This window comes from Vicugna pacos, chromosome 16 (genome assembly GCF_048564905.1).
Source record: "Vicugna pacos chromosome 16, VicPac4, whole genome shotgun sequence".
Taxonomy (NCBI): Eukaryota; Metazoa; Chordata; class Mammalia; order Artiodactyla; family Camelidae; genus Vicugna; species Vicugna pacos.
Genome location: NC_133002.1, coordinates 49,072,569 through 49,095,901, shown reverse-complemented (window position 1 = coordinate 49,095,901; position 23,333 = coordinate 49,072,569). Strand labels below are relative to the sequence as shown.

The following is a 23,333-nucleotide window of genomic DNA, read 5'->3' as shown; positions in this document are numbered from 1 at the left end:
TATGTGTACAAATATATATTGCAATAAAATAGCTTTGGAAAGCTGGGGGCAATGAGGGCTCTGGAACTGACTTCCTTCCATTCAGAGTTCCACAATATCTACCCATGAACCTGTCTCCAGTTTGGAATACTTCATCTTTCCTTAAGGTCGCCTGATCCTGGGGAGACTGGGACAGCTCCACAAAACAAACAAAAGTCCTAAAAACTGTGTTACCCCTGGCATTTTTCACATGTAAAAGAAATACTAGAGTTGTAAGTTATTTGAGCGCTCTCTACCCCTTCCTGACTTCCCCCCCCGGCCCCGCCCAGGGAACTCGCATGCCTGAACGCTGCATCTTTAAATATTTCTGGCTGAGCCCTCTTGCCACATATGTCAGTAACATTCCAAGCTGGCTACCACATGTTCAGGCTCTGGCCTCCGTCCCCCTCGACTGTCGAGCGCTCTGTTGTTTCAAGGGCACGATGGGGCCACCCAGCTCCCACTTCAGCTCCGTCTTCAGTTGATCGTACATCTCAGAAACTACATTTTAAAAAAAATTAGATCCAAGAGCATGTTCGTATTTGAAATACCTATTTCCTTTGACATTATTTTTTAACTTCATTAATGAATCTATTAAAGTGAGTTAGACAAAGTGCGTGTGTGCATAAGTGCACACACAAACACAGCAGCACACACCCACAAAATTTAGGGGCTTGGAGGTTGTTTCCTGCCAAAAGATCTAACAGAGGAAAGCTTATGTGCTGATCAAGTTTTAATATCATGTTAACAAGAAATGTACACCATTTAGCAAGCACACAGAGACTGTGGGTAGGAATTCCTGATCCCTGGAGCATTTGGCTCCCCAGCCCATTTTCTGCCTACCTTTGGAACAGTTTCAATAGTTACTACATTCAGAGAATCCAAGAGGACTGCATGGACAGATGAACCTTTATTTAAAAAAATAGCACTTCAAATAAATTAAAAGGGACAACCGTCAAGTGTTCAAATTGTGAAGAAATAGTCGAAAACCTAGAGAGACTCCAAGCTGCAGTTCTAACCTCATTCTTTGTCCAACGGCAAAAACCCACACATCTCAGTACTCCCACTCAATTTTTTTCCCTACTGAGATGAGGGAAGCAATTGCAAACAGGAGACCAGACGGAGGAGAAAGCTGCATCTGATTGGAATGAACATTGCCACGTACTTGCTAATACGGGTTTCACTTTATGACCAAATGTATCCTTTCAAAAATAAAAAAGGGGGGAGGGAAGCTGCATGTTTTTAAAAATTGAAATTATTTAGGGATAAAACACTAACTCTAGTGCCTTTAACGGGCAATAGCAACTTTTTTCCTCCAAAGTCAAACACCATCCCCAGCTGAGCCTTTGTGCTACGAGCTTTTCAGGAGATGTTACCTAAACTTTATTAAAAGAAAAGAACAAGTTTAAATATAGACACTGGACTAGCCCAGTCTGTATTTTCAAGTCCACATTCTTCATCTGAAGCACTGCATCAGGGACCCCCCTGAGTCTGCATGTTTTCAAGTTCACAGTACATGGAACCAGTTTTTCTTTTTATTTTTTTCCTCACTCAGAGCAGCCACACGCAGTGGCCGTTGATGCCGGAACCTTGGGCGGGGCCTTTTCCTACGAGGCCTGGCCAGAGTTGCCCGAGGTTTCTCCTCAATGAGAATCGATGCTGTCATGCTCTATGGATGGGAAAAAAGCAAGAAAATAAAAGCACCTGGTACAGGTTTCATGAGATCCATTCGGATTCGCTATGTTCCAAACCCGCTGCTAAATGCCATGTGTCCACTCTGTGCGTGTTGAACAGTCCGTGGCCTAGAAGTGGGTCTCAATTCGAAGAGCTGTTATTGGACGCCCCAGAGGTTGATGCAATAGCAGCTCCAGCAGGGCTACTCGTGGAGACCGACTTCCGGATGTGAGGAAGCAAGTAGGGGTCACAGGCCAGCTGCTGGACATCGATGCGGTCCTCCTTTCGGTAGGCTAAGCATCGCCGAATAAACGCCTGAAAGGAAAGTTTCTTGAAGAAGCGTGGAGCAGATAATCCTGGCACCCCAAGAGGGAACCCAGAAGTTCTGGAGTGGCTGCCAGGGCCCAGAGCAATGTCTCCTAAAGAGAAGGGGCTCAGGCCTTTCCCAGAAATCTCCAGGCAGACCAGAGACGAGTAAGGGAGGAGATGTGCTGTCAACGGCCCTTCTCTGTGGCCACTGACTCCTTCCCCAGCGAAAGTGGCTGAGCCATCCCCAAGGAGAACAGGGCATGACCTCTAATATCTCTGCCCCCAAAGTACAAAGACCAGCACAAAAATCTCTCTGCCTGGTTGGTGTGCATGGGCACAGTCTAACTTCACAGTCCTGCATCTACAAGGTCTCGTGTGACCTTCCTGAGGAAGTGGGAATTACAGTGACAGACTGTCAGCACGTGCAGGGGAAGGTGACCAACACTGACCAACACTACAGTGTGTCACAGATTGGCAAGTGCTTTCTCTGTGTATCTCATGCTTCCCTGAAAGATCATGAAGCAAATGATCAGGCACACACCTAAGTAATAAAGGAAAACACGAACAGAACTTGTCTCCCCAAGAGCACTGCAGACGTAAAAACAGACTGTGAGTGGAGTTTGATTCAGAATCCTAAATTACTACCAACACAGAGGTTTCCTCTGTGCTAGGTATGAAGAGTTATGTAGCCTCAGTTTCTACAATTCTTGTCACAAAGGCCCTTACATAGATCTGTCTTTTTCTATTTTTTATCCAGACAGTTCTATTAAGTCAAAGTCTTACAACATAATTACCTTAAATAATTGAATTGGTTTTAAAAACTCTACAAAATAATTATCATCCAAAGTCCATACTTGACATTAAGGTGATGATGATGCCTCGATGTAGGTCCGTCAACATACCACTCTGGTGTGGGATGTTGGTAGTGGGGGAGGGGTGTGTGTGTGTGTGAGAGAGAGTCGGGAGGGGCAGAGAGGGCAGGGAGTATATGGAAATGCTTACTTTCCACTCAGTTTTGCTATGAATCTGAAACTGCTCTGAAAGTCCAGAGTGTGGGTTTTTTGAGCATGAGCCACCAGTCCTCCTTGTTTGGCCAAGAAATAAACCTTTCTGTGTTAAAAAAATAAAAATAAAGGTACACTAAAAAAAAAAAAAAACTAAAACATAAAATGAACTACTGATCTTCTATTTTTAACATGTTTAATTAATAAAACACAAAAGTATAACACCAATTCTGGTTTCTCAAAAGCAAAGACATCTATAGGTAGCTGCTTCATTAAAGCATTTGGAAGATAAAAACAAATTCACAGAAATGAATACAATGATCCTTGGCCTTTAAAAATGAAGCTATCTTAGTGAGACACCTGCAGCTGGTGGGAAATAGGTGTTCTTGGGTAGGATACCAATCAAACTCCTTTTGCCTTAAGTTTTCTCTCTACAGAGCTGCCAGAGTAGGCTTTTAAAACAGCAATCAAATCACACAGTTGCCCTGAGTAAAACCTTCAAGTGCTTTCCATCACGGTTCAGTCTGTCCTGCTGCCTCACCTACCACCCTCCCCCTGCTCTGCCTGCTCTGTGGACCTGCTAAGCTCACACCCACACCTGAGCTTTATTCGCTTCTCTCTAATCAGAATGTTGTTCTTCTGAATCTATACATGGCTCCCCCCTTCTCATCAGTCAAGAGTGTTCAAAAAGTCACTTCATCATTGAGGCCAAAGCTGACCATGCCATCAAAATAGGAGTTCCCATCTGTCCACTCCTCAGTCTGATTTATTTCCTTCAAAACATTTATCACCATCTGAAATGTATTCCTTTTCCGCTATCGTTTATCTCACCTAATAGAATGTAATCTTAAGGGCAGGGACCCTGTCTGTGTAGGTCCCTGCTACATGTTCACAGCTCCTTCTCCACTCCCAGAACAGTGTCTAGTACTTAAGAGGCACTCAATAAATACTTGTTTTGTGTCAGGAGAGAGGAGGAGAAGGTCAGGGGTTGGAGAAATTACTCAGAGAAATAATAGAAAAAGCAAAGCGGTCATTTCTGCTGGGCAATGGGTTAAAACTTACCTTTGCTTCAGGTGTTACTACTGGCTTTGGCGGGAACTGCACTTCAGTAGCTTTGAGAATAGTATTTTCTTGTAGAATGTCTTGCTGGGACTGGTTATGGCCAAAAGGCTATCACATAAAAACAAAAAACAAAGGTAGGTCTCTACTTAAAATTACAGAAAACACAATTGAAAACCCACAGGAAGAGGAAGAAAACATCTCAACAAGAACTGCCAGCAGGAACTTCGGAGACGATCTGCTCTAACTCTCTTATTTCACAAAGGACAGAAAGGCTCAGACTTTAAGTAACTTGCTCACAGTCCTACATCAGGTTAAGGCAGAGCTGGGACCAGAAGCAGCATCTGTTATATCCTGGTTCCTCTGCTAAGCTTTGCTTACAGCAAAGTTAAAGATTCAGAGAAGGAACCGGCAATCTCCTTTGCTCTGAGTGATACCTGTGAGCCTAAGCAATACATATGTGTGCTGCTGGCAGACCCAAGACGCAGATAGAGAGATGGAAAGGAAGTACAAGAAGAAAAAGGATAAGGACAAAGTGGGAAAAAAACAGTCAGGGCTACTCGGTGGCTTCATCTGTGCCACAAACTGCCATTTTCTATAAACTGTTAAAAAAAGTAAGTTCATGCTCATCTCTACAGTGTTTCCACTGAGATCACAATTCTTTCTAGCTAACCTCTACCGCCATTACCAGCAACACTTCCACAATATGAGAGTATAAATAACAATTAACCCCAACTAGTTCTGAACAGTTTCCCCATGCTAGGTAGGTAAGATAAACAAACACCAAGGGAAAGTTAAAGAGGAAGCTGAAATCTGAATTAACATTTTGGTCTGGAGATTGTAATAAAAATATTAGAGAAGTCTAAAGGGGAACACTAAAACATACAAACACACTGACAGCAGGAACAGGAATATAAATATCCAACTGGATCCTAATATATACATTTATAAGATATTATGTTCACAAGGAAAATGCAAATATGAAAATTCACTAGGTGTAGTTTACAACCTAGGGTTTTACTTGTTCAAGTAATATACTGCCTTTATCAGAACTAACAACGAATATTTTGACATCACCTCCCAGTACAGAAATATAAAGCATGCTTTTATTAATAAAAGCTCTAACTAATACAGTGGTTGGGAATAAAGAGCTGCAAATACTTCAAGTTTCAGTTCTTGAGACCCTTAGGAATGGCTCCTGGAAGACTGTATACTTCAATAAACTATTTCATATAATTCCCTATACATATTATCAGAATCAAAACATAGATTGGATCTAGTTGACAAAGGTAAAAAATGAATATTTTCAACAGCCCAGCAGAATTCATTAGGTTCCCTTAAGACTGAGAATTTCTGTTTATGCATACAGCCTTTATAATTAACTCTACTTTCTTCCAACCACAACTTTCAGAATTTCCCCCCTTTTTTAAAAAAACATTTTTACTGAAGTATATAGTCAGTTCAGGATTCCCTTTTGTATAACCTAATAATTAACTCCAAAAGAATAATCCACACACCACCACCGTGTACATGCACCACCCACGACGGAAGCCACCATATCCAACCTTCTTCATTACCTTCCTTCCATAAAGACACTGGTAGAAGATCACACCCACTGACCAGACGTCAACTTTATTTGAGATCTTTGGTGGTTCTTTCCCAACCACAAAACACTCTGGTGGTAAATACCTGGGACAAAGGGAAATAAAAATTCTTAGAGTAATGCCCTATTATTAAGCCTTAAAATATACTTTTCAATTTACTGAAAGAGGTAAATATTCTCCCTATCTCCTACTTCACCCACCTCCGCCTTTTTTCCCAGGGCTGTGCCTAATACAAGTGTCATTCAACAAGTTTTAACAAGGAGGGAGGAGCACAAAAGAAGTGTATTCTTTTATGGCAGCTGCAGCAACAAACATTAAAATATAACTAGAAGTGATGGTTGAAGATGTCGCTAAAATAAACAACTATTTTTTAATACACTTTATTCTTTTAGAGCAGTTTCAGGTTCACAGAAGAATTGAGCAGAAAATACAGCGTTCACACATGGCCCTCCCCACCCACATATATATAATAAACAACTATTTGAAAAGTCTAAATGAACTCAAGACCCAGTACAAATCTCTGAGGGAAGTGGCTGTTCTGCCCTTTTAAGGTAGCCTCTTTTGGAAATCCAGAGTGGAAATAACCACAATATATAATCAATGGTGACATTAAAGTTCAAATTATCGAAGGATATCTCACATTTCCTACTTTAAGGGTGATCAGGGGCTTACTGGAAGAATAACAAATAGTGCATAAAAAGTCAAACAAACTACTAGTTGTTAGCCCAACTCATTCCTCATCTGAATTCCTCCCCTCCCTACCCACCCCCGGCCTCTAAAGAGACTAGCTGGACAGCCAACCACACCAAATTGTATGGTGTGGAAGGTAAGTGCCTCTTGGCATTTAGAAAATCAAAGAAATATGCTTCTATGCATTGCCTGGAGTCTTAGCCATGGCATAGCTGGAAGGCAGAATTCTGAAGATAACAGATCAATTTCTGCAGACTTCATGCTGGCAAAATGAATTCTGCAAAAACTCTTTATTTTAAACCCTGCTGTGCTTCTGATTTAAAAATCTAAATGTATAGCTGGAACGGGATCACAAGAGTTAAGAGGCAAATGTTCAGGTTCAGATGATTTTTTTTTAAATAGAAGTTTAGTTTCACATTCTTGTTTCTTATTTATTATTTTTAACAGTCATTCTTAGAAGATTAAGACCACAGACCTAGATTATTATTTCACAATGAAAGCTTCCAGCCAAAACACACATCAAAGAATGAAAATATAGAGAACTCATGAAGGGAGGGAGGGCAGTGGCAGTAAAAATATAGGAAAAGAATTTATAAAAATACAGCTCTTCCAAATGCCACTAAAACCTCCCTGAACCCTAAGTTTTCATGGTTCTTGATTCTTCAGTATAAATAATTTAAATATGATCTTGGATAAATAACAAATAGAACCTTGATGCTAAAATGGTAATTTTACTGTATTTATGACTTTTGTGGAGGTGGTAGGGAAGAAGTTCTTGTTTGTGGTGAGGCAGAACAGAAATTGTTGAACTTGTCCAAATGCAGAGCAATAATCTAGATAAATATTTAGAATTCAAAAGACATCGTCCCTTAACAGTACCAGCCTGGCATATTACTTTCTAGGTCTCAGACTCCCCATCTGTAAATGACGAAACACACTAAGTCTTCACCCATATAATACTGAAAATAATAAACATTCTAATTCCCTATCAAGGACTTTGGGAGGGAGAGTAGAAGACAGTTCTAAGATACTATATAGTAAATTGTGTTTAAAAACCAAAACATACTTTGTATATTCCATCATGATAAAGTCCTCATGGAGAAAAATTACTCTCAAGGCCTAGTCTATGGGTTACTTACTGAAAAGTAGTATTCAAAGTAGAAGAAGTCTGGAACAACCAAATATAGCAAACAGTCAACTAAGATCTGTTATGTCCTTCCATCCTATTTGTACCTCTCTCAGACATAAGATGGTGATGACATACTGAGGGTGTTGATTATAAACACCAATCTGGAAACTTTTTAAACACAGAAATCCATACAATTTAATTTTCTCAGCAGCTCCCTCTCTACCTTACCCTTCTATTATGAAAAAAATCTTCAAATATAAAGTAGAAAGAGTAGTAAAATGAATCTGCAAATAAACATTACCTATCATCAGTAATAACCAATACATGGCTAATTTTTGCATTCCCCAGATTACTCTGAAGCAACACCCAAACATTATAATTTTTATTTAAATTATAACCACTGAATTTCTACAGCTTAGCAAATATAGCAATAGGCAGCAATGAGAACTAATTAAAACATGAAAAATCTTTACCTTTAAAAAAGAACAAGCTATCAAATGAAAAGCTCAAATCCAAGTTCCAGTGAATTTATACAGCAGAGGTATAGACCTGTTTCCAGAATTTCCAACAGCAGATATTTTTGTATCATTTAGTGACAGGAACACTAAACCCACAATAACCACCCCAGTGAATAAACACTGTAAATGTAGCTTCTATTTTAAGCTGAGAATCTCAAAGTTTTAATTTAGCGACTGATTTTCACTATAGGTACCATCTCCACAAATAATAAGAAGCAACAGAAAGTAGACATTTTGTGTATGTGGTGTTTTTAGCAGGGCCGGATAGATTCTTCAATATACATAACGTAAACATGAGCGGGCTGATGAGAGCAGGGCTGCTCCCGCGTGTTGTGACATCCCCCTCTTCTCTGACTCCTTCACGTCAACAACCTCATTCCCAGGCAGTCACTATTCTGCTAAGAGCCTGGCAGGGCAGGGCCTTCCACTCTCAAATATAAATGATCTGACCAACTGACCCTGAGGTTTAAAGCACGTGTCCCCCTCCCTTAGTGCTACTAGAGGCTTCTCCATGTTCAGAATCATACATTCCAACGTGTGGCTCTGTGTTACCACCCCCGTATAATCACAAAGTCAAATGCCTGAGCTGCAGGTATCCTTTATGGTTCTCACTATCAGAAGTAGTACTAGGTAGAAACAGGACAGGCATAGCACAGGCAGGTAGAGCTAGGTGGGCAGGGCGGCTGGGGGTAGATGAGTGACAACAGATGGGAGGAAATGTGGCTCAAAACCTTTTAGAACATGGCTGCCAGAAATGGGTAAACTTCTTGGCAAATGGCGCTCACTTTTTCCTGTTTAGATTTCAAGGGATGCTGTGGTTATTTTACAACCTGAGCTTCACAACCTAGTTCGTGAGAGTCCATCATCCTCAGGCAATCCCAGACCCCATTAACTCATAAAGAGAGACCTGCATTTGTACTGAGAAGAATTTAGGGCCATTCTTTACATACACATAAACAACTTCATTCTCTACCTAATTGGTAGGGCCAGGTTTATGGAGGAAACCCACAACTCAAACACCTGACCACACATAATCTCTTACAATAGAAAGAAAAACTGAGACAAATTAATGTAAATCCAAAGAGTCAAACTGCTGAAAAGGCAGTAACTATTTGGAGAGGAAAGTCTACTACAGGTTACAGCATTTTTGCCTAAGCAGACAGGATGTAATTTAATTAATAATTACCAGCACGTCAGTATAGCAGAGCCACATCTCCACCAGCCAACCTGACAGATCTCCCAGATACCTACCAATAAGTACCAGCACCTTGTGATGTTAGTTCCATGCCATCCACTGAATTGTAGCTATCATCATCCATGATCTTGGAAAGACCAAAATCTGTGATTTTTATCTCTCCACACGCTGTACCATTTACTAAAAGAATATTACCTAGAAAGATAAAAATCTTCATGAATAAAAAGAGACTTATAAATTAAGAGAAAAATCCAAGGTAATGACAGACAAGAAGGGGAGAACTGAACTCAAACTCTTGCTCGCAGTAGCAAACACCTCAATCTCTGGAATAAAATGATCTGGACTCTGGATGCGAGGGGAGAGTCCTAAGTGTCTGGCTGAAAACTTCCATTTTCCAAGAATCACCTGCTTAATGTGCCAAAACCACCACTATGAGCAGTGGAAAAAAATAATTAACTCGCCAAAGTAAAATATCACTTGTATGGTTGGTCAGAAATAGTTGGAAAGTTTCATCTGAACTTTCAGTAAGAATCTCTAAACCACCCTGTTTAGAACAGTAGTTTCAGGGGGAAAAAAGTCAAAGAAAACATACAAAGGATTCTAAGCTAGTACCACAGTGCCACCTACAGCTCCTGCAGCAGGAAAGGAAAATGTATTGGATTCAGTGGCAGAAAACCCATAATCACACAATGGCCATCTCTTTAATGAATTTTTTAGTCATTTGAATTATACTAGAACATTAAAGAATAGTGAAAAGTGAGATTTAATATGTAGCTATCAGAAGAGGAAAGCAAAGTTAACAAACGTGCCCACCAGGAGGTAAATGGGCATTTTCCTTTAACAAGCTCAGTTGGTTAAAGCTGTCTACATGCAGACTTCTAAAAAACAGCCGAGGAAGAATCACAAATGGAAGTAAGAAGTCTAACTGCTCTCTACTTTGCTGATCACTATCAAAGTGATCGAAAAGATGGAAAACTCTGCTTGGAATTAAATGAAATGGGAGACATATGTGCAAAGTAAGCTGTTAACTTTGGGTCACTTATCAAAGAGACTTGGAGTAGAGGAACTGCTATGTAGTGTGAGTAATGGGAAAGAACAAAACCGAGCTTGCCAGAGCAGTTCTTTCTTAATTGGACTTACATCATGAATTGCCCTGGCTCTAAAGACAAGAGCATTGTTTCTCCAGAGCATTTAATATGACCCACCCTCTTAAACCCAGTGCTGTGTGGCCAGAACTCTCGTATTCCCACACCTACCCAGGGAATTTAGTCAGATGTTATTAGGCCTTCTTCGCTCCCACCAAATCCCCTAACTTTATAAAATTAAAAGTCACTTATAAGACCAAAGAAAAGCTACCAATACTGTCTCCTAGAAGTCAGACATACCTGGTTTGAGGTCATAGTGTATGATGGGAGGTTTTATTTCATTTAAGTACTTTAAAGCATTCACAATCTGCATGATAATGGATCGGGCCTCTTTCTCCGACATTAATTTGTGCTGTTTCAGGTAGAAGTCCAGATCATTTCCCTCACAGTATTCTAATACTGTACAAAACCTAAAGACAAATAAACCAACATTGACCAATAAGAGCAAGTAGATTAAGTCTAACTAAATCAGCCCAGTGAAAACGTCAGGTTAATTAGCTTCTCACTTCTTTCTTTTGCTCCTTAAACTACTCTTCTATTCTTCATTATCAGTTACCTGAGTGGTTTCCAGGAAGAAAACTGCTTACTCTCTTGGTGAAAAGTCTCCACACCTTTCATGTTGGAACCTGCTGTGCTCAAGTTCACCCAGGGCACACCCCTTCTTGAATCCAGACTAAGAATACCGACAAGAACTGTCACATATTTAAGCGAGGTATCTTTTCAGAGGGGTCTCCTTTACTATCCACATGATGCTTCATTTCTAAACAACTACATTATGACCAAGTCACGATTCTCACTGCAAACATTTTATATGATCCTGAGTGTGGCCAGTGAGGAAGAAAATCTAGGGTCTGCTCAGGTCCCAAGGGCTGGCTGCAACTACCTCTCCTGGCAGTTTAGCACGTACTATTCTATAATTTCTCTTTGCTAAACATAAGAGGCATTAAAGAGCTTTTTAAAGTACAGTTTTTGTGATTCTAATAAATGTATTACATAGAATTAGTTGTTTCTTTCACTTATATCAATAAATCATACAGACCCAAATTAAGAACTACATACCATTTGTGGCATTAAGGGTCATGTGTCTATCTTCTAAGGCAGTTATAAGCTGAAGTAAGGCTTCCTGAGAGATGGATACCTTTTAAACTAGTCTAAGTTGTGACAAAGTGGGTAAATCACTCAGGGTCAAGCTGGGAAATAAAAACCACTTGAGAATTTAAAACAGAGAGGCTTTAATTCAGAGAACTGATCACACAGATGATGGAGGAGCTGAGAAGACAAAGCAGCCAGTGAGCACCCCAGAAATCATCTAGAGCAGGAAGTCATTAGCACCCTAGGGGCCAGAGGGAGGAGATGGGACAAACAGAACCAGGGTCACCAGAGGAAACTGGAACCACAGTTGGGGGGAGGGGACCCCACCCACCACCACCACCTGTCTCCCCACTGGCTGAACCCCGATGAACAAGAACTGACACAGTTAAGCACAAGGGCCAACACACTTAAAATGTAGCACAGGGGAAGGGTGAAAAGCAGACCTGAGAGCAAACAGACTCAGGACCAGCACTACAGGGCTCTGGGAAATTTGAGGCCTACAAAAAGTACAGCAATGAAATGTGGACACAGTCCTGTGGGATCCCCAAACTGAATAATAGCTTATGCTTCTTATGAAACACAGCATGTCCTAACACGCTAGCACCCTATTTGAGAAAACAGTCTAAAATTTATAGCTTCTCTGATCTGAGATACTGAAATCTGAGACTCTCAAGCTTAGTGAATTAATTTTTGACCCAAATGCAAGTTGAAAATAAAATCTCACTTTTAATACCTGAACAACTCTCAGAAGACTTTCTGAAACATGGTCTGACTTATTTCTGGTGAAAATTCACCACATATACAATAGGAAGAACAAAGTAAACAACTCAAGAAGAGCACAGAATCAACTCAATTTCTCATATTAATTAAAAGTGTGTATAAAATTCAAAACAGGAGATAATCTTGAGTCATTATCTTTGAAATGACTTGTATTTACACTGGGGGTAGGGGGTATTCTTCCTAGTATTCAAGGAACTTTCTCAAAGCAAAGCAATAAAGCCACCCTGTGGAAACCTGCTCTCTAACTAGGTAATTTTCTGAACCCGACTCCATGCTACACACGACTAGGCTGGATACAAAGGCCGGGTGCCTCCGACTTGAAAGGGGAAATCCCTAAGTGGATGTTTCCAAAGGGAATTATGGTCTCCTTTTGGGGCCATTTCTAAATGTGGGCCGGTTCTCTGAACAGCAATCTCTGAGACACGTGCTGTATGGAACAGGCCAAATCACCCTGGGAGGCAGAAACACCTGTGGGCCAGATCTAGGTATGTTCTCCCATCTTAGCTCAGGCTCCTATAGAGAAAATGTTTCCAAATGCTGAAATATTTCTCAACTCCCTAGATAAACCCAGAGGTGCTAGAGCTTATGTAAACCAAGTAATAAAACAAAACAATGTCTAAGATTATTAAAGATCTCAGATAAGTCACTGGGCTTCTCTAGTCCTCAAATCTCCACCTACAACACAAGAAGGCTAAACTGAGATCCCCCTAAGCCTACGAACCTACATTTTAAGATGCAGCACTGGGCTATGCCATAGTCATTCTCATTGTACGATAAAGTCACATTGCTGGTACTTCTTTAAAAGGCCAGTCAGCGCTCATCAGAGTCTCCAGGGTGAGGTAAGACTCTCTTGATTGGTGCTTGTCAGTGATATGCTGGCACCAATTTGTGCCAGCTTCCGAGAGCTGATAGTTAAAACTCTATTCCTTGAGTCGTCAATATACTGCAAGAAAATAACATTAACTGCTAAGCTAAAATGGTAAAGAAAGCACTTACGAGTCAGTGTCCAGTGAAAAGTAATCATACAGCTTAACTATTCTGGGATGATCCAGTTCTTTGTGAATCCGGTATTCCCTACATGCATGCCTGTAAATAAAACAGAAAATCAACATGGTGTATTTTGGCCGGTCTCTTAGTACTCTTCCAGGATACCCTAAATATTCTCTGACTTCTCCACTATTCTTGCATGTTCATTCCATTCAGGTCCACCTCGTCCTTTCTTCACCCCGTCTTCTCTACCAGTATCTACCAAGCTGTTCAGAAAACAGTAGGTGCTCACCTTTTACCCTTTCAAGTTCGTTCTATGACAATCTCACCTCTTTTATATTTATATCTAAATATCAGAGCTTTAAAATATATACAGACAGCAGTTTTTCTCTCCTCTAAAGCTGATACTTCCTATGTATAAAAGTTTATATTCTGGGGTTACATCAAGGGGATCGATTTTAGCATGTAAACTCATTGGGTAAAAGGACTACCAGTTAGATAAGGCAATTAATGATACTTTATATTTGTTTTTAAACCTTACTCCTTACAAAAATTAATTTAAAGAATTATCAGATTTACTTCCTTCTAAGAAAATGCAAATCTGATTACAAATTTGAAATTATGGAAACCCTAGTTTTCTTAGAACAAGAATTTATAAATATGTATTAACATCTTATTTTGGTACTTTTCCAATGTAAAATTATTTAGGAAGATTAGGAACAAGAAAGCATTATATAATCTGACATATTCATATACTGAATTTTAAAAGAATAGTAGAATGTGTTAATATAATTAAATTACCAATTTTAAAAGTATTTAGTTCTTATTTACAAAGAAAGCAATAGGATATTATATATTATACATATTGTAAATATCATATATATTATTACATATTACTATAAGTAATATAGCACCATTTAGTTTGGGGCATTTAGCTATAAGGAAAGACTCAGAAAAGAGAAACTTTCCACAGTATGGTAAAATAAAACCACACACACACACACACACACACACACACACACGTGACATTTTCTGAAACTGGTGTATTCCAGCATGTCAAAAATACACAGAAAGTACTCAACCAATGAAAAGCTGATGAACAATTAGAGGAAAGAAAAGGAATCTAAAAGTAATTGTTTTTCCCCAATGGAAACTTTGTTTGATTAGGTTTATTTTTCAAGTTGAGATTTTTTGGCCGTTTTTGCTTCTTCTGATGCTTTATTTAATCAGCATCCATACTTCCTTCTGAAAAGAAAAGACTAGCCAGCAGTGAGGCAGAGTACTGTTGGAACACACGTCACACTGGGACCAAGAAACCTTGGCTTCAAGTTTGAGCTCTGTGACAGCACCTCTCTGGCCTGCCCCATCTCTGCAGCGGACTGGAAGTTTTAAAAGTAGCTCCTTGGATACAAATGCATCTGGAGAGAAGCTAAGCAAATGTAACTTCTACCAAACCCCTCATTTCACGAAAGCAACTCCACACCGTCCTTTTTCATATAACAAGATTCCTTATAGCACTTCATTTGCAGCAGCGGACTGGAAGTTTTAAAAGTAGCTCCTTGGATACAAATGCATCTGGAGAGAAGCTAAGCAAATGTAACTTCTACCAAACCCCTCATTTCACGAAAGCAACTCCACACCGTCCTTTTTCATATAACAAGACTCCTTGTAGCACTTCATTTGCTAAAATAAAGGTGATGCTGTTTCTAAAAACACAAGTTTAAAAACCTATGGACTAAATAGATCACTGTTAAGTCATTTCTTACTCAAACACACTATAAATCTATAGCTCCCCACCTTTTAAATTTTTTGATTTTGTGCATTTCAGAGTAGAGAACAATTTCTCCATCAAGGTACAAAAAATAGAGGAAAATAAAGGAGGCAAGAATTATGAATCAAAGGAAGTGTCATTCAAAGTCCTCACCAACTAAGAAAACTTTCTGTGTCAAAGCACTTCCTCAACGTCACATCAGGCTCTAAGGCCATTTATTTCACTTTATTAGTTAAAGCAGAGGCTCTGCCATGTCCTTCATATGTTCAACTTTCAACTTAGCATTCAAAGGATTAATGCACTATACAGAACTTTAATAGAAACAGGAAAAACTTCTTCACTAAAAGTGTTAGTCTTTTGCTCTCTTATACGTGGATATATATTTAGACTTTCAATGATTTTATCCTAGAAAATTAGAAGAGTATTATACAAGTGTACACTAACTACTTCAGACACAGTTACGTCCTTGGATAGCTTTATATGAAATTTTCTCTACTATAAAGTTCTTAATATGTTATTTTGGGGAGTAATCGAGTAATACCTATTAATGCGTTAATAATGCCAAAGTAGAACAATCAGTGTTACTTGTTTGTGAGGGAAGGAGAGGACAGGGGGTAAAGAACAGAACTCAAAAATAAACACTACAACAACTTTTTATTTTCTTTGAATTCTTCCTTTTTTTTTTTTTTTTTTTACCCAAATAAATGTCTTGATTCCAGATGGGGCTGGGAAATCATCCCCACAAAAGGAAAAGCAATCAAAAGACCTTACTATGTAGGGTAATAGTAGAATTTTCATATTTTATGTTACCACAACAGTGAAGCATACTACTTTTCAGTTTAATACTGGATTTTTGAAGCATTGCCTGAAATCTGTTAGGTTCTTAATATAAGCCTCCTTAATTTAAGTAAGTTTAAAGGAATTAATAACATTTTGCTAATTCACTACTATCTGTAGCCTGAAATTCATCAGTATGGTTTCATATCACTTAGCAAGCAAAACCTTTCAAAGAAAGGTGGAAGCGTTTTAAGAATTTTCCCCCAAGGATGAATGGAGGTCACAAAAACTTTGCATACTCCCTCCCCAAGTGTGTCTATCAGCTCAGAGATGGTCCCTGCCCAGAAAACTCCACAGAAGGTGCTCCAGTGTCATAATTCCCACCTCTGGTGAGGATACAAAGACTAGGAAGCACCACTGCAAACCTAAGCTGAACTGGTAAACAGATCAGAAAAATGAGACAATTCCCTTCACTTGCTCTATGACTCCATCTGGTAGACAAATGTGGAACGACACCCAATCCACACCCACCAGGACACAAACAGCTTGCCAAGTGTGTCAAGGAGGCACATGGTCCTGGCTTCAATCCCTCACTGCTTCAAAAGGCTAGGGTGCGGGGGGGCAGGTATAGCTCAAGTAGTAGAGTGCATGCATGCTTAGCATGCATGAAGTCCTGGGTTTAATCCCTAGTTCCTCCTCTATAAATACATAAATAAACCTAATTACCTCCCCCCAAAACAAACAAACAAAAAGGCTAGGGTGAGCAGAACCCTCAAGAGTTCACTTTAAGATCAGCCTAAAAGCTGTATACTGAGACTAGCAAAATACACATAAATATGCAAGGTACATATAAATTTGCAAAAACTCTGCACAGGAATTAGTTTCTCAAGTTTGACCACCGTTGACCTCTGGTAGTCAACTGGTTTAGTGGTCAGCACACAGGGAAGATGCAGAACAGGCTCCAAGGATTGCTGGAGGGCATTTTCAGAGAGATGCATGTACTGTTCCTACACCCTCAGGTACTCTGAGACTCTCAATATAATGGGGACATTTCTCACCATATTTCTAACTAGTCAGAACAACATGTGGTTTCCTTCTCTGACGGGCTCCCTGGCATTCACTGCGGCGTGCCATTCGTCCCTGCATGTCAAGTGCCTGGAATACACTTACAATAATGTAACTGCTCCTCAGAAGCATCTGGACTACAGCTGCCTGTCACATAAGGGACACATGTGAGATGTCATGCATAGAGCACACACCATCCCTTTTCCTACCTCTGCTAAGCCCTATGTCTCTTAACGCCACAGGTATCTTCTCTCGCCCAGTGCTGAGTACCACTGCCAGTCTGCATGGAAGAGGAAGAGTTCTTGGGTCCCCAGTGAACAGGAGGTATAAAGCAAGCGTTGCCTTGCTTCACTCCCCAAGAACAGGTTGATGATGTAGAAATGTTTTATCTTCCCCAGATTTAGACGCTTACTAAAACGCTACTTCAAAGTCCACTGCTTCTTTCCCCTCAAAGTACTGTTTATAAGAAAAAAACAAAACTGCTTTTATAGAAAGGACGCAGACTGCTTTATATCAAAAGGGGCTATCTCCTCCTTTCAGGGGTAGTACATGACTACAGTAGTACGTGTACTTACAACAAAGAAACAATATTAAGCCCAGTGGGGATCCTAATAGCAAATTAAGTCTGCGTGGCCTCCCAAGCAAATGAACCATGAACACCAATGTTCTGATGCTGGTAGGGAGGAGGTGGGGGTAGGTAGTGTCAGGACAGGCAAAGCCTGACATCAGTGGAGCAAAGAAATTCACACCTGCACATGTAATAACTATTCATTCTAAAGAAGTCACCCTCCCACCTGCAACCCCAAGTACAGATGAGGGCTGCCACGAGCACATTCTAAACAGAGGAAAGCACAGTAACTGGGACACTGAAGCCCAAAACTTTGAGACGGGGTCAGTGAGCACAGCACTGAGGAACTGAACAAGTCAAACAGGCACCACTGGGGCACAGCAGGTGCCCCCCAACTATCTCCTCCAAAGTGGAGTGACTGAAGCAGCAAAAAAAAAAAACCCACCCGAAGCTTCCCAAGCTTCCCAGACCACTAAAGAACACTCTCATCTGGTTTCTACAAACAGGCAACAATAATTCCTAAGGCTTTACTTGTTTATTAGAGCTAATTTTAGACACAATGGAAGGGGAGGGTTAAAAGCATCGGCTTTGGGTCAAGAGAAGTCTAGATTTAAATACCAGCTTAGCCATTTCTTAACTGTTACTCAAATTCTGTTAAGTATCAGTTTCCTCATCAGTAAAACAGAAAATGTATTCACTCCTAGGACAGTTATGAGGACTAAATGAAACAACAATAAAGCATGTAAAGCTCTTAACACAATGCTCAAACTACATCTATTATTACTAAATTTCAAAAAATGAGACACTCTAGTATCACTTACTTGTGGTAATTCTCCTTTTTCTCATCTCTCCAGTTTTTATTTAACTGGTGAATTTTCACAGCTACATATCTTTGTTCTGTTAGATCAAATGCCTGTAAAGAAAAGGAATAAATTACATTCTGGATAAATGCTAAACAAGAATTACAGGCAACTGACTTGAAACTTCTATTTGAAAGACTAACATATTCAAAGTCCAAAGTGCATTATTAAGTAACAATAGTGGTGGACAACACAGCACACACTTGTCTCAGAGCTGCAATCATCTTCTTGAAACTTGTGATCAGATAATTCAGAAGTCTCCAGACGCACTGGCACCAAGGGGTTTAGAAAATAAAACCAAGCATACACCACAAACAGAAAGACAGCCCATGCCTTAACAGTCACTCCCAAACAATTCTCTTCCCGGACATCCTATACCCTAGCTGGGACTTTTCTCCCCTAGGTTGATTCTCGCCCCTCAGCTGACACTAGGACTTGACAGGCTTCAGCAGTAAGTCCTGCCACTTTTGAAATGCTAGGGACACAGACTGTCTGCCTCCTTGAGAAACAATCCCCCAAGATACACCTCTCTTTGCTATGTTTGTCTAGAAAATAATCTTTTAATTTGTTATACTATTTATTGAAATAAAAACAGAAACAAAAACAACAATAAAAATACAGCTCTACCTTTAGTCCCACCCCTAAATGCTAGTAAATAAAAAGCAGTTTTTGATCCCAACAATGTCTGAAGTTAGTCACACCAAGTCACTTCTCCAGTACTGTCCAAAGAAAGGGACATGCTTCCAAGGGCCACCACTGCTGGCTACACAGTGCTATCTTACGCAATGAAAAAAGGTAACAGGTTTTTGAGGATGCCTGGTGTAAATCACAATTTGACAAAGTAAGTAGCACTTTAATACAACAGATTTCCCCTGTTCAAAAGAATTCATTAGGGAACTCCTTCAGAATGAATAGATTTTCTTGGGCTTTAAAAGTTCAGATTAAAAACTTACTACTGCAGTTCCAACATTATTATCAACTATCTGCCAGCTTCCACAGATGTACAAACAGATGAAGGCAACAGGCACAGGATAAACAGTCCGTGAACAGTGGTAATTACAGTTCCACAGATCTTTTAAAATGTAAGCTACCTCTAGGAAAGCACAGGATACAAAAGAAGGTTGCTTAAAAAGAAACTTCTAATTTATATTAAATTTAAACCAGTGTTTTTTAAAATAAAAAAACCAAACAATTCAAACAGAACAAACATCTTATTTCATGGAAATGGAAACTTCTGAACTCTATTTTTCTTACAAATTCTGAAGTCCACCTGCATGCATGCGTCATGGCTTTATAGTAGAGAACCATTTCAAACTATTAAAAACCGGATTAAATATCACCTAATTTGTAAGAGCGCTAATGAACTGTAAGTGTCATTTATTCCAATTACCACACCATATTTTTGAATCCAAGACACTATGATCCATCACTCAATTAAGAAGGGCTTCTTGGGAGTGGAGAACAGCAAAACAATAACTACATTAAATGTACACATCACTCTAAGAAGCATCTAGATTTCAGAAATGTTAAAATGTTTGAAGAATATACTAGGAAAAAAGCAGGATGAAGAAATCGCTAACAAGTAACTGGAAAGCACCAAGAACCAATTTTAATGATTTTTAAAAAGGAACAGTCCCACCTCTGGGTATAAAGCCAAAAGAACTGAAAGCAGAGTCTCAGAGATATTTGCAAATGCATGTTCAAAGCAGCATTGTTTACAACAGACAAGAGGAGGAAGCAACCCAAATGTCCACTGGCAGATGAACAGATACAGAAAATGAAGTATATACATACAATGGAAGGTTATTCAGCCTTAAAAAGAAGGAAACTGTCACATGCTTCAACGTGGATGCTTTGAGAATATTAATCTGAGTGAAACAAATTAATCACAAAAGGACAAACAAACACTGTGTGATTCCACTCATATGAGGTATCTAAAAGTAATCAAATTCATAAAAACAGAAACTAGAACAGTGGCTACCAGTGGCTGGGGAGAGAGGAAAAAGGAGTTACTGATTAGTGGGTAGAGCTAGTGGGTTTTGCAAGATGAGAAAGTTGTAGAGAGCTGTTTCAAAACATGAATATACCTAACACTATTGAACTATACACATAAAAGGAGTGAATAATAAATTTTATGTTACGTGTTTTTTAACCACAATTTTTAAAAATTACCAAAAATAAAAAATAAATTAAGCATATGGTTCAAAAATGAAAACAAGGAAGAAAGCAGAAGGAAAGACTGAAAGCAAAAGTTAACAAAGTAGAAAACGTAAAACAGTAGATTTTATCAACAAAAATAAACATTTCAAAAGGAAAGAGAAATAACTAAGGTATGGATATTTTTAAATCAAGATGAAACAGAATGATTTTCCAGAAAAATTGAATTACCAAAACCAAATTAAGAAGGGAAAGAAAATCTGAATAGATCAGTATTTATAGAAGGAACCGAAAAGGTTGTCAAATAGCTTTCCTCTAAAATGACATCTACCCAGGTGATTTTATGATTCAGTTCTAACAAACTTTTAGGAAGCCAACAATTCCTATGTAATGCAGAGCATTCCAGAACACAGGAGAAGAGAATTTCACAACTCATTCTAGGATAACTAAGACACAAAAGCTAGACAATGCTGCTTGCACACAGAAGACAACTATGAGTCAGTCCTGTGTACATAGTCCTTTAGTCTATGTACACAGACTAAAAATATGAGCAAAATACTAGAAAATCAAACCCAGCAGTACACTAAAACTGATTGTTACAGTTCTGGAAATGGATAGTGATGATAGTTTCACAACACTGTGAATGTACTTAATGCCACTGAATTGTACACTTAAAAAATGGTTAATTAAAATGGCCAATGTTTTATATATATTTGTATATATATATATAACCACAATGAAAAATATTGTAAAAAGGGAAAATAGTACAACTAGTTTTTACTGTTATCTGAAATGAAAAACTATTTTACTCAAAAGATCAAAAGATCTCCCACATAAAAATTCATCTGGGCATAACATAAATCGTAACAGCAAAGGCTACACCTTAGGAAAAAGGGAATTACCAGGGCCATGCAGTAAAGAACACTTAACAAACCAATTCACCATTTAAAAGCTAGGTGCTAGAAACATCGACAGAAGTTTAAGGAGGCCATGACTGGTTAACATGTGATGTATCTGCAGTTACATTTAAAACAGGCTGAATTCCTCATTTAGGAAAAATCAACTGGAGGCATAGCAGCCTGTACTTTGCTGGCCCAACTGAAGTACTCTAAGCCAGGACACTCCTTCAGAATGCCAGCACTACTAAATGCTGACTTAGAAAATGAGAACATTTTAAAAATAAAAACCACGTTTTCAAAGAATTAATTTTAACAAATCTATTTTGTTTAAAAGTAACATTCATTTCTAACAAATGAAGATGGGCAGAAAGTACAAAACTAGAATAAAAATCGCCGTAATTCCATTACCCAGACATGAATGTTATTTTCTCTTCCTGTTTTTTTTTTTAATCTATAATTATTTACTTTTCAAACTTGAAAACAGGGTGAAGTATTGTATTTTGCTTAGTTACTTAAGTTTATTGGAAGAAGTTCTCCCAAAGATACAGGTTCTTAAAGTTTTTGAATTTCAACCAATAGCTATCAACCCACAGTTATCACTATTCTTAATGTTCTCCAAGTTGATAATAATCAATAATTTAACCCTCAGTCTCTGTACCCAGTTCCTCATACTTACCTTGTAAACTTCACTGAAACCTCCTCTACCCAAAAGATGTAACAACAAATATCTGTCATTTAGCGTTGGATGATCTTTAAATCTGTGGAAACAGGAATATATAACAGTAACACCCAGAGGTCAAGGACTACACAATTTTCTGTTTGCAAAATCCCAGAAAATCTAACATGTTATACACATGATTACAGCTACTGCCAATAGCTTGGCAATGATCACCAATACAGCAAATTCTGATCATTTTATGTTCTATAGTTTAAGTTCTATAGCTCTGAGACAGCATAAGTACAATGAACAGCATTAGCTGTAGAGTCATGCACCATAGGTGCCAGCCTCAGCATAGCCACAATTAGACTACTGACCTTTGTTGACCTCCCTCCCTTTCTGCCCTGCTATAAACTGTGGGGGGCAAACTATACACTAGAACAGGGATTTTCAAACTGCGCTACTTGGTTCCTCCGAACCATTCAAGAACCACATGCTTCCGCCATTACAGAACTACATAAACTAAAATTCTAAGATTTTTGGCCCTTAAACCGATTTCATTATGAGTCACATGTTCTACGTGTTTTCTCTTTAAGATGTTAAGTCTTTGTGATATACATGTTTTCCCCATATAGGATTCCACCCTGTATCATTTTCTAACAATAAGACAAAGAAATTAGAGATTCTGGCAAAAATAACTTGAAAAATATGTCTGCCTAGTTCCTGATCTTAAACAGCCCCACTAATAATCCTGAAATTACTTTATTTTGATTTTGAGAGAATGGCATGCCTGTGGAGAGAGGTGACATTTCTGCATTGTGGTTAGCTTGGGAGTCAGATCCACGTTTCAACTCTTTGTTTGGTCACACTAGTCCCTGGTCCCTGGTCAAGTTAACTTAATTTGTCTAAGCCAGTTTCCAGATCTATTTATTGAAGATGACCTATCTCATTTGATTATTGTGATGATTAAGTGACAGAACATAAGGACATTTAGCACCCTGCCTGACACATAGTGCTCAGTAATGGGAACTGTTGTTGCCTGCCACTTTACAGAAAGGAAAGTCCATGGCTCATATTAGCCAAAAATACACAAGCTGTAGCTATGTCAAAAAACAAAATCATGTTTCAGAGTCAGAAAAATGTGGGAAAGAACAGATTATGGATAGAAGCCATTTCCCACTTGCAATCTACTTTTCATAGTTTCAACCCCTTAAATGAGTTATAAACAAAGGTGAACATTTATCATTATTTACTGTGCTGAACTTAAAGAGTTTTTCTTGAACATCTCAACATTTGAATGGCCCGTAAAGGTCACTGAGAAACTGTCATCTCAACCCAATGATCTTTCCACAACACCATACTGTCACCCTTCGC

General features: G+C 38.9%; 1 protein-coding gene across 5 annotated transcripts in view; it reads right to left on the bottom strand.

The window, feature by feature from the left end:
* Nucleotides 1-909: 909 nt before the first annotated feature.
* TLK2 (tousled like kinase 2) overlaps nt 910-23,333 on the bottom strand; it is a 114,648-nt gene continuing 92,224 nt past the window's right edge. For all 5 annotated transcript variants that reach the window (XM_072939364.1, XM_072939365.1, XM_031685570.2 and 2 more), the window contains 8 exons: nt 21,978-22,059; nt 18,207-18,298; nt 13,214-13,303; nt 10,586-10,755; nt 9,257-9,395; nt 5,642-5,753; nt 4,068-4,175; nt 910-2,007 (listed from right to left, as the gene is read on the bottom strand). In XM_072939364.1, coding sequence (XP_072795465.1) covers nt 1,834-2,007; nt 4,068-4,175; nt 5,642-5,753; nt 9,257-9,395; nt 10,586-10,755; nt 13,214-13,303; nt 18,207-18,298; nt 21,978-22,059 — 967 coding nt within the window. In that variant the 3' untranslated portion in view covers nt 910-1,833. The remainder of the gene's footprint in view (nt 2,008-4,067; nt 4,176-5,641; nt 5,754-9,256; nt 9,396-10,585; nt 10,756-13,213; nt 13,304-18,206; nt 18,299-21,977; nt 22,060-23,333) is intronic.